Genomic DNA, 11,965 nt, shown 5'->3' on the forward strand with positions numbered 1-11,965 from the left:
TTTGTGCTTTAAGAGAGCAACCAGTTAAATAATGTTTTACATCTCCTACTGGATGTAATTAAACAGCCAATCATATTGCGGCATCAGTTTTGTTATTTTAGAGGACGACTAGTTGTTGCTGCTGTTGTTGTTATAATTACATTGTTGTTACAATGGGCTGTCTACATTTTGTCTACTGCGTGGAATCGAACCCTGGATTTTAGTGTTATAAATCATAACTTACCGTTGGCTTACGGGGAGGACAAAGTGGTCAGTTAGTTAATGTTTCAACTTCTAGTGAATTTAATTAAATATCCAGCCAACTTGAGGCTATCATTTTATGTGTTCTTTGAAAGGACGACCAGACAAGAAATGTTTTTCCGCCCTCTCCTCTTTAATGGATGTAATTAAACAGCCAATCATATTTCAGTGTCAGTTTTGCGCTTTTAGAAGAAAAAAAAACACAACTCAAGCTTTGTTTCAATACCCTCCACCCCTTTATTGGACATAATTAAACCAACCACAGTCACATTTTAATTGTAGAATATTTTGGATATATATATATATATAGGAAGTTTGTATGTAAACTTTACACATTAACTTGTCCTGTATCATGCACAATATTTCAAAAAACTCGTTGTTTTTAATACATATCAGTTCAAAAGATAAGAAAGATAAAACAGTTATTATATTTTATTAATAAACGAACAGTTCAACTTTTGCAAGAGATAAAAATGTGCTAGGTTTAAAAATGAAAGTAATGCATGTTAAAAAATCGTGGCAGAATTCGCTGAAACTAAAATGCAGGTTTCGATACCCGCCGTGGGCTCAGAGTACGGATTGCCCATAGTGCAGGTTCGTGCTTAACAATAAATAAATAATCATCGTTGGTCGTTAAACATTTTATATTTAAAAAACAAAATCGCAAATTGGAATTTATCGTCATTACGGATATCGTGCATAACTTTATTTACGTATTTTTTCTTCCTTCAACAGTTGACAGCTTTTTATCTTTACGTAAATTTTACTGAAAACAAATCACGAATGATGCAAGCTAGTCTAGGATGTCTAACAACATACAGTTCTCTTGACTGTTTTTTAATTTCGCACAAAACTACACGAGAGCTATCTGCGCTAGCCGTCCCTAATTTAGCAGTGTTAGACTAGAAGGAAGGCAACTAATTATCACCACTCATTCTCAGCTCTTGGGCTACTCTTTTAACAACGAATATTTGGTATTGACCGTCACATTATAACGTCCTCACGGCTGAAAGGGCGAGCATGTTTGGTGGGACCGGGATTCAAACCCGCATCCCTCAGATTACGAATCGAACGCCCTAGCCATCTGGGCATGCTGGGTCTTGTGGTCAGTAAGGGATCTAAAGAATTAATTAGTCTGGATTATAGACGGGATAAACATAATTTTACCAAGATTAATACATATTATCTTAATTCGTGTTTATTTAGAACCACTAAAAGAAAGCTCCATCTTTTCATTCTGTGTCGAGTGGCATGTCAGTTCAGAACTGGGGTTAAATTCAGTGTTAATAGTTTTGTGTTCAGCCATCATTAAAATCAAACTATATAATGCAGGGGTGTAGCCAGAAATGGCCATTGCGGAGGTTTAGTTTGGGTACTTGATGCAAGCGCCGCAGGCGTGAAGCCATGCTAGGGGGTCAGGGGGCATGCCCCCTCTCGGAGAAATTTTAAAATAAAAACACAAAAGAAAAGCTTGAATGATGCATTCTGAGGCCACCTTTTTGGCAAATTTCAGAATGGCACACTGAAGTGTTTGTCTTATTTTTTTTAATCATGAATAAATATATAGGTCTATATATATAATATATAACTTAAAGTTATCAAGCCCATCAAAGTAGGCCTATAGTCCTGTCATCAACATATAAAATATAGAGTCACTCAGGAGAGTGAAAAATACATGTATAGCGTCTATAATCTGTATTCAAATATCATGGACAGTGTATGTTCAGATTCCCTGGGTTTCAAGAATTAGCTTCACAAATAAACAGTGGGTGGCATCGTGGCAGGCTGGCAGCACCATGGCACTAACCTAGTACCATTGGCGCCATCTATAGTGAATCATTTACTATAGATGGCGCCAATGGTACTGTGAATGTGATGTTGACAAACAGAAGTTGCGATAAACAATCGTTCACTATGTCCAGCATGAAAAAGCAAAAGACACTGCTTGGGTTCTTTAAACCCATTCATGAGACTGAACCTGATCAATCTGCTGCAGCCAATCAGGTTGAATCAGAATTGTCAACTGAATTGTCAAAGTCATCACTGTGGCCTTCTACCAGTGCTGCCACTACCACCTCAGGTCCAGTCTGGGACATTGGAAATTACATTTCTGATGATGTCAGCATTGGTAAACAGAAACAGGTAAATCGACTCCTCATTATATTAATTTTGTTTTAGATGAGTTTTAGACTGAATATTCATTGCTGCTAGTGATTGTAGGCCTACAGCCACAGGATGTTAGGCCTGCTCTGTGAAGTACAGCTCTAAGCCTTTCTCTTCGAGATTATTTTACTCTCATAAAAAATTTTCCTATGTGCAAAATAACTTAATTAGAACTATGTCTTTATATCTGTTTCAGATAAAATGCTGAAACCAAAAAATGCCTCCTTGAGAATGCCTGGAAGCCAGGGAGTGATTGTGGTCCAAAAAAGCTGCGTTTTCAGCATCGTTGGTTTTCACAGTGGAGATGGCTTCTCTACAGTCAACATGCAAAGGGTGCTTTCTGCAAGTACTGCTGTCTTTTTGCTTCTGATGGTGCTGGTGTTGGAAGCCAGAAATTAAGACAACTAGTGAAATTTCCATACACAAGCTGGAAGAAGGCTGTTGAAGACTTTAAGGCAATATGAATTGAAACAATATCACCAAGACAGCAAAGAAAAAGGTAACAATTTTCTACAGGTCGTAAACACAAGTTCATCTGTGCACTTGCAGCTTGATGCAACTTACAAGAAAGAAATTGAACAGAACTGGTAATATTTAATGCCTATTATTGATACTGTATTACTGTGTGGGAGACAGGGTTTAGCTTTGAGGGGAAAATATGATTCTGATCCAATGTTTGTTGGTGAAACTGATGAGGAGCCCATCAATAATGATGGGAATTTTCGGGCAATTTTGCGTTACAGGGCAAAGGGTGATGTCAAGCTTTCAGCAAGCCTTAAGAGTACAAAGAGGAATGCTATGTATCTGAGTCCTCAAATTCAAAATGAAATCATCAATGTCTGTAATACTCATGTTCTTGATCTTTTGGTCAACAGGGTTGATGCTGCAAAGTGTTTCTCAATATTAGCTAATGAAACAACAGATATTTCAGGCATTGAACAGTTTTCGCTGTGTGTTAGATATTTGCCTGCCAATGACAACGCTGTTGCAATGAGAAAAGATTTTTTGCGATTTATACCTGTTTATGATGTTACAGGCAGAAACTTGGCTGATATTATCTTAACCAATCTGACAAAATATGGTATTGACATGGATTACCTGCGAGGACAAGGGTACGATGGTGCTGCCTCTATGAGTGAGAAATTCAATGGTGTCCGGAGACATATAACTTATAAATTCCCATTTGCACCCTATGTACACTGCAATGCCCATTCCCTAAACTTGACAATTTCTGATGTTTGTAAAGAAGTTCCTGTGCGAAACTGTATGGAAGTAATTTCTAGCATTGAAAACTTTCTCAATAGACCCAAACGAAAGCACGTTTTGGCTCTTTCGGTGGAGAATAAAGCACCTGAATAGAAAAAAAAAAGTTTGAAAGGTCTCTGCCCCACCCGGTGGGTTGAGAGGTATGACTCAGTCACTGTCTTTCTAGAATTAATCCATGCAGTTGCAGATGCCCTTGAGACGATATCAGGTTGGCAAGACAGAGATTCTGTCACGCAAGCCAATCAATTGTTGTGTTCTATAACGCAGCCAAAATTCATCATCACTCTACTTACCATTGCTAAATTGTTTTCCTTTAGTTTACCTCTGTGCAACTTACTGTAGCAACAGAACATTGATTTAGGTGCTGCGATGCATCACGCAGAAATAGTGGAAGATTTAATCCGTTCACTCAGAAATAATACTGTGAGTGAATTTAACAACATTTTCTGTGAGGCTCAAACTCTGTGTAGTGAGCTTCAAATTGACATCATAATGCCAAGGCAGGCAAAAAGACAGATGTACCGTGCTAACCCACAAACCACTAGCCCTGAGGATTACTTTCGTATTGTTGTATTTGTACCATTTGTTGATCACTTTCTTTCACAAATATGTGATCGTCTGTCCAGTCACAAAACTCTCCTTACAAACTTCATGTGTCTACTACCATCAGAATCTACCACAGAACGGTCAGAACCTACAGCACAACAATGTGACCAAATTAAAGAGTTGGTCAGTATATACAAGGCTGACATTGACAGCACTTCACTAGCTGCAGTAGGTGAACTTAGGGTTTGGTACAAATCACTTGCGAACAACAGACCAAAAAATGTCATAGATGCATATATAATGTGCAATGCAGAAATGTTCCCAGTCATTTCTAGACTGTTGAAAGTATTTGCCACGCTGCCTGTGTCAACGAGCTCAGTGGAGCGTTCGTTTTCAACTCTCAGAAGACTCAAAACGTATTTGAGAAATTACACCACTGAAGATCGATTGAATGGCCTGGCCTCATTATACATTCACCGTAATATCAAAGTTGAATCAAACTGTGTTGTAGATGTCCTGGCAAGAACGAACAGGCGTTTGAACGTTTAACACCCCATCCTTGGCTACGCCCCTGATATTATGAAATACTGAAACTGCAAAACCAGGTAGTTGCAAAAGAATCTAGGCTTAGCTTTCGTATTTCTTATAGGAACGTTTTGAGGCTACGAAAATCGAGCGTAAAACGTAATCACATGTATTTGTTAAAAAATAACGTGGCTGTGTTATACAGTCCCACGGATACAACAAGACTCAGCTCTGATTGTAGTTTGAAAGTAAATTAATATTGAGTTCTAGATGAAATTAATCCAAATGATAACGAAAGTCTACGATGGACATTCCAGACCCTAAATTTCAGATGCTAAAAGTTTCATAATACACAATTTTCAAAAGACTTACAGTTGCTAACTGAAACACATCACACGAAAACCAATTCCCAGAAGTTAATATTTAAAGTACGACTTTTCTCTAGCGTTTTATATCTATGGCCAGATGGGTTAAGGCGTTCGACTCGTAATCTGAGGATCGCGGGTTCGAATCCCCAAACCCCTTTCAGCCGTAGGGGCGTTATAATGTGGCGGTCAATCTCACTATTCGTTGGTAAAACAGTAGCCCAAGAGTTGGTAGTGGGTGGTGATGACTAGCTGCATTCCCTCTAGTCTTACACTGTTAAATTAGGGACGGCTAGTGGAGATAGCCCTCGTGTAGCTTTGCGCGAAATTAAAAAAAACAAACTATATCTGTTTGTGCGTTCTACATTCGTTCGTGTGTTTTATACCGCCCGCTAGTACAGTGGTATGTCTCCGGATTTACAACGCTAAAATCAGAGGTTCGAGTCCCCTCGGTGGGTTCCGCAGATATCCTGATGTGGCTTTGCTTTAAGAAAACACACACACACTCGTGTGTTTTATATCTATCTGTTCGTATGGTCTGTTTTAGTTCGCGTGTTTTTACGTGTCCGTTGAAAATAAACGTGACTTAGATATACCAGCTGAAATTTCTTTTCAAAGAACATCGAATTTGTTTGTTTTTATTGAAAATGGCGTAGCTTTAAATACAAACTGATAATAAATTTATGCTTAAAAATAGCGCCCATATAATTGTTTCAATTCAAAATAAATATAACTCTAATACACGTAAAACATGCACACACATATACAGTTTAACATTATTTTATCATATGTACGAACACATTTTACACCTTTGTGAGCTTTTTTCATCAAAAGTACGCAATACTTATATACACTTGTTTCTTTACTTGTCCTGTTTTCAATATTTGTAATATTTAATCGCTAACACAAATATTCAGTTAACCACCTGCCAATCAAAATTATATTCAATTTTTTATTATTTTTGTGCTTCTTTTTTTCAAAGCTCAAATTGTTAAATTAATCAATGGTTTCTAACTACAGGTTTGTAACATTGGTTTCTATATTAGATCATTCCAGGTAACAATTCTATGTTACAATTAGTATTGGATGTGACAAAAAAGGATTGATACAATTCACGTTTACAGTAGGGACGCTGCTAGCGACAGCACTAACAACGGCAGAGCCGCTGGTGGTAACTGTCGTTGAAATAATGTTTTCGTGTAACTTCCTCATGTGTTTCTTCAGGTCGAAGTTTCGACAGAATCCCTTGCCACAGACCTTGCACGTATAGGGTTTCTTGTCTTTGTGTGTGTGCATGTGAAAGGTAAGATTGTAGAACTGGTGAAATGCCTTGCTACACACGGAACACTTGTAGGCCTTGTTGCCACTGTGCGTTAACTTGTGGTTCTTGTAGTTCCCCTTCTGATGGAAACCCTTGCCACAGAACTCGCATATATATGGTTTATATCCCGCGTGGATCCTAATATGCGTGTTCAGGGTGGAACTGCGGTTGAAAGATTTTCCACAAGTGTGACACTTATGCGGTTTCTCCTCTGTGTGAATGATCTTGTGGCGACACAGAGTGCTAGCCTGACGGAATCCCTTCCCACACACTTTACACACGAAAGGCCGGGCTCCTGTGTGTACAGGCATGTGACGAGTTAGGTTATAGTGGGCATTAAAAATTTTCCCACATTCTGTACACGTGAATGTTTTCTGCTTGTTCGCGATTCTTCTTCTTTGTAAGGAAACTGTGGTCTTAAAACCACCACTGTTAAGGTTAGATAGAGAGTCTTCTGAATTTTGTGGACTTCCCACAGAGGAAGTCATTGGAAAGTTATCACCACAATTCGTCAGAAAAGTTGCCTGTTGCTGTCTTACCAAGTATCGTTTTCCGTGACTCCTTGACGGCTGTGTAGTTACGCTGCAGCCTGTCGAAGGGGCCACGGGCTGTGGTCTTATTAAAACCTGAAAACAGGCATCGTCCTGATAAGCTTGGGATGAATTTCCCCACAGAGGTAGGGATCGCTCATAATCAGGCCTAAATCTGAAACTGCGCATGTTCATGACGTGTGCTACTGACTGGGAAGGGTATAGTGAGTATAAAACACCATAATGGCGTAGGAGGTCTTGAGCTCTCATTTGAGGTAAGTGAGGGTTGCTCTCAACTACAGGAGGTGATAAATGAGGGACGTCTCTTAAACTGGTGGCAGGTCCTAGTTGTTGAAAAGTAGAATCTAATGTGGTGCCTGAAGACAATCCTTGCACATCTGGACCGTACCATACTCGAGATTCAAAAGGATGGATAAAAAGCGAATAAGGAGTTAAACTAGATGTTTCTATATTCGTAAAGGGACTCGTGGGATTACATGGAGTAGCACTGTTAGGTAACACTGGATTACCAAGATGATGCTTAAAATTATCAAACATTTCCTCTAAATACACGTTAGGATTGAAACATTTACGTCTTTCAGGTTCAAATTCCATGATTTTTGCAATTGAAAATGCCAGATTTTGTTTTTTAGTGTTTCCTGACTCTCCCAGTGTAAGGTTTCGTGCTTCATGACTGTTATCGTGCCAGTTAGGGCTGCCATCTATCGACGAGCAAGAACTACTACATAAATACGTGGCCATAGTAGTTTAAAACGAAATATTTTCTGTAATTTTTTTTCTCATAACAAAGTCACATCGGGCTATCTGCTGAGTCTACCGAGAGGAATCGAACCCCTGATTCTAGCGTTGTAAATCCGTAGAGTTACCGCTGTACCAGCAGGGGGGACCTGTAATTAGGCTTAGATGAGGATGGCAGACTCTTCGTTTAAACGTTTTAATATTCTATGTGATTTTCAGTAGTTGCAAACCATGAATAAACCGCGATGATATATTCACGCGCAATTTTGTTTTCCAAAAGTGGTTCTTGAGAAACTCACATAAAACCTGAAAAAGTAACGTAAAACAACATTACCAATTTAGTTTTTTTTATTTGTAGTATTAACACAAAACATTCGCTAACAAAGTGGTCGAAATAGAATTAATTTGCACAACTTAAATAAGATATATGTATAAGTTATTCCTATCGTCGAAATATCCATGATAATATTGAAAAACACACTTGAAAACTGAACTTCATGTAAAACAGATATATATACGCTACAAACAGAAAGGGTGAAACATGACGTAAATTATAGAACAATTTGAGAAAATAATAACACGAAAAGCAAATGTTTTTTTGCAATCGAACTGAGTGTCGGTCTCAGTACAGTGACGACTAATTTGTGAGGAACGACCATCAATTTTACTGTCAGTATAAACGCATATTCATATAAAGAACATTTCACTTTGTGTAATAGGTTTTGTCCGCTAAAACAGATCCATAAGTCAAGTATCAAGTAATATAATGTAACAACCATGTTAGCTCTATCTATCCTCAAATTAACGTTCATCATATAATGTAACAACCATGTTAGCTTTATCTATCCTCAAATTAACGTTCATCATATAATGTAACAACCATGTTAGCTCTATCTATCCTCAAATTAACATTCATCATATAATGTAACACCCAGGTTATTCATCTCTAGCGATGTATTATTCCCACCAAGTTAACTCTGACTAGAACCAGGTTAAGATTTATCCTCAGCGATATATTGTTACCACCAAGTTAGTTCTATTTAGAATCAGGTTAATAGTCATCCGTAGTTAAAATAACGAATAACACAAAACGTTAAAAGTGAAACAGAGTTAAAAATGTTCTTAATTCAGGCTTATCTATAGTGCCTTATAGTTAACAGACTAAACATATTTTGACACTTACTACGTCATCAATAGGGGTGAACTTGAAAAACGTCAGATGTGAGATGTTTATTTTTTTCTTAGATAGATCGTGTGACATGTGTGTATGTATACTATTTTTGCATAATTCTTAAAGATCTATATTTAATAATTTATATATATTATTTGTTCTAATACCCTCTGACTGAGCTAGTATTACTGTTTTTGTTTGTTTATTCAATCATGTTTTGTATTTTGATTTTGTACTTGTTCTGCTGTGGCCAAATTTTCAATATTTTTTCTTTTGCTTTTCTTATGTTCGAATAAACGGCTTTTTTTCTTTATAAATTACGTTTTGTTCGTCTAATATAAATTTAAGTTTTCCATTATTAATTGTATATTATGTTTAGCGTTACCAAAAATTTGTTTTATCGTATTAATAGGTTTGATTGTTTGTTTGTTTTTCTTTAATTTCGCGCAAAGCTACTCAAGGGCTATCTGCGCTAACCGTCCATAATTTAATGGTGTAAGACTAGAGGGAAAGCAGCTAGTCATCACCACTTACTGCCAACTCTTGGGCTACTCTTTTACTAACGAATAATGGGATTGACTGTAACATTATAACGCCTCCATGGCTGGAAGAGCGAGCATGTTTGGTGCGACGGGGATTTGAACCCTCGACCCTCAGATTACGAGTCGGATGCCTTAACCTATCTGACTATGCTGAGTCCTTAAGTTTGAATATAGAGTGAAATATATGTTGTTTTTTAAAACGCTTTCAATAAACCGAAGTTAAACATGGAACGTATAGCAACACTAAACATTTAGTTTTATGATAACTGGGTTTGAAAGTAATACATTAGCACTCTGTCTACGATGTTAGGATTAGTTCATTAATAATAACTCATTTTGAAGTAGTCTTGTTTTGTGTGAACATTCTGTGAACATGAGCACAAGATGTAGACATGTTTAGTGTGATATGATTCCTAGTGTAGTGGCATAAGAATGGAAATGGGTTTCAGATAAATAAATATTTTTAAACGCCCTTGTTCCTTCCTTTTTTATCAATAGATATACAAAAGACAAACCATTATTTTCTCAATGTTTTAGGTAAACTGTATAGTTAATTCTATGCTATTGAAATGAAAATAAACTCGAACTGCTCCCTTCACAACAGGTAATTCTTGTCGCATCCCTTCAAACTTTTCTTATGTGAAATTTGTAACCAAAATATCTTTATTCCTAATCTGCATATAAAGAAAAATGTTGAACCTAATATAGTAATGATCACTTGTACCTAGGTATTCCCCAATTTCCACCCTCTCGATCATTTCTGTATTCGAAGTTAACAATAAATCTCAAATATCATTGTTTCTAGTAGATTTCTTGACTAATTGGTGAAGAAAACCATTTGAATAATTTCAGAAACCTTTCTCCCTCATGGTTTGACTCTAACATTTCCCAATCTACATGCCTGAAATTAAAATCATCCATAATTATGGCTCCATTAACAGCTGAATTCTTAACCCGTAATTCTATAAACTTTCTCACCAATTTCACTTTATATCTACTAATAGAAACCCAAATAGATTCAATCTCCTTGTTATTATCTTTGATATCCTAAACTTCAACAGCATGTAACTCACTCTTTACATATAAAGCCACTCCACCCTATCTTTAATACTCTATCCCTATTAAATAACCTGTAAATTTGTGTCATCAAAATTATTTACGTTTAACCATGTAATCGAACCCTTGAGTTTAGCACTGTAAATCTAAAGACTTACAAAAGAATAATTTTAAAGAGATAAACTAATCAATATCACCACCGCAACTTTTAGGCTACTCTAATACCAACAAAAAGTGGGATTGACCGTAATGTTATAACACTTCCATGGCTGATATGATGAGCATGTTCGATGTCGAGATTAAAATCCACGATTTGTAGCTTGCGAGTCGATTGCCCGAATCACTAGGCTATGCCTGGACAACTAGAAAGCAACCAATCCCTATAACATGTGGCATGAATGGTACCAAGAGTGATAGGTCTATAAATCCACTAACGATGGTGATTCCACATCTGTTGCTTGTCTATAAGGAAACAGAGCTGACTCCCGCTCCAGATTTTCTGACTACAGGGACGTATCTGTGAAACAGAATAGTGTTCCACTTGTTATCGATGCTTGATTTGCATTACAAGGAAGAGATAGAATGAATGACGCTCTTTTATAGCAATGGTTTCATTTATTATAGATGTAATGTTACAAATTTCCATTAATGTGTTATGTGCTATGTATATGTGTGTGTGTATGTAACGCAACCAATCAATAGTGTGTATCACTCTTTCAAATTCCAACAACATGTGTGCGTGTGTTCATTTTCATCCCGAGAGAAATTAGCTTTGTTTTCTTTTGTTTGTTTAAATTGTATATTTCAGATTCTAAGAAAGTCGTTCAGTTTGACTTGTTTCACGTGCATTAGAAACTAACAAATAACAGTCATACAAAAAGAAACGACCCCAGTGACATAGCGGTATGTCTGCCGACTTATAACGCTAGAAACCGGGTTTCCATACCTGTGGTAGACAGAGCACAAATGCCCCTTTGTGTAGCTGTGCACTTAACTACAAAGAAACAAAATGAAACGGCTGGAAGTTATCACCCTCTTGTGACAGCTTTTTCATTTCCGAAGCACGGAAAAAAAGGAATTTTAAAACTGAGTTATTTAACATTAAAATATTCTATCAGAAGAAAGAGGTGCAGACTTAACACTCCACAATACATCAAGAGAGGGGTGCAGACTTAATATTCCCTAGTACATCAAGAGAGGGGTGCAGACATAACATTCCAAAGTACATCAAGAGAGGGGTGCAGACTTAATATTCCCTAGTGCATCAAGAGAGGGGTGCAGACTTAACATTCCAAAGTACATCAAGAGAGTGGTGCAGACTTAACATTCCCCAGTACATCAAGAGAGAAGTGCAGACATAACATTCCCCAGTACATCAAGAGAGGATTGAAGACTTAACATTTCACAGTACATCAAGAGAGTGGGTGCAGACTTAACATTCCAAAGTACATCAAGAGAGGGGTGCAGATTTAATATTCTCT

The 11,965-nt window shown here is 37.2% G+C and overlaps 1 protein-coding gene across 1 annotated transcript; it reads right to left on the minus strand.

Annotated features, from left to right (window-relative positions):
• Window positions 1-706: 706 nt before the first annotated feature.
• On the minus strand, window positions 707-8,018 carry LOC143239134 (uncharacterized). Its single transcript, XM_076479977.1, has one exon. It carries the CDS (start codon window positions 7,716-7,718, stop codon window positions 6,171-6,173), a length of 1,548 nt encoding a protein of 515 aa, XP_076336092.1. The 5' UTR covers window positions 7,719-8,018; the 3' UTR covers window positions 707-6,170.
• Window positions 8,019-11,965: the final 3,947 nt, after the last annotated feature.

Source organism: Tachypleus tridentatus, chromosome 13 (assembly GCF_004210375.1).
Source record: "Tachypleus tridentatus isolate NWPU-2018 chromosome 13, ASM421037v1, whole genome shotgun sequence".
Taxonomy (NCBI): domain Eukaryota; kingdom Metazoa; phylum Arthropoda; class Merostomata; order Xiphosura; family Limulidae; genus Tachypleus; species Tachypleus tridentatus.

Bases quoted from the DNA above. Each gene is read 5' to 3' on its own strand.
- LOC143239134 (XM_076479977.1), bottom strand. From the start codon at position 7,718: ATGGCCACGTATTTATGTAGTAGTTCTTGCTCGTCGATAGATGGCAGC.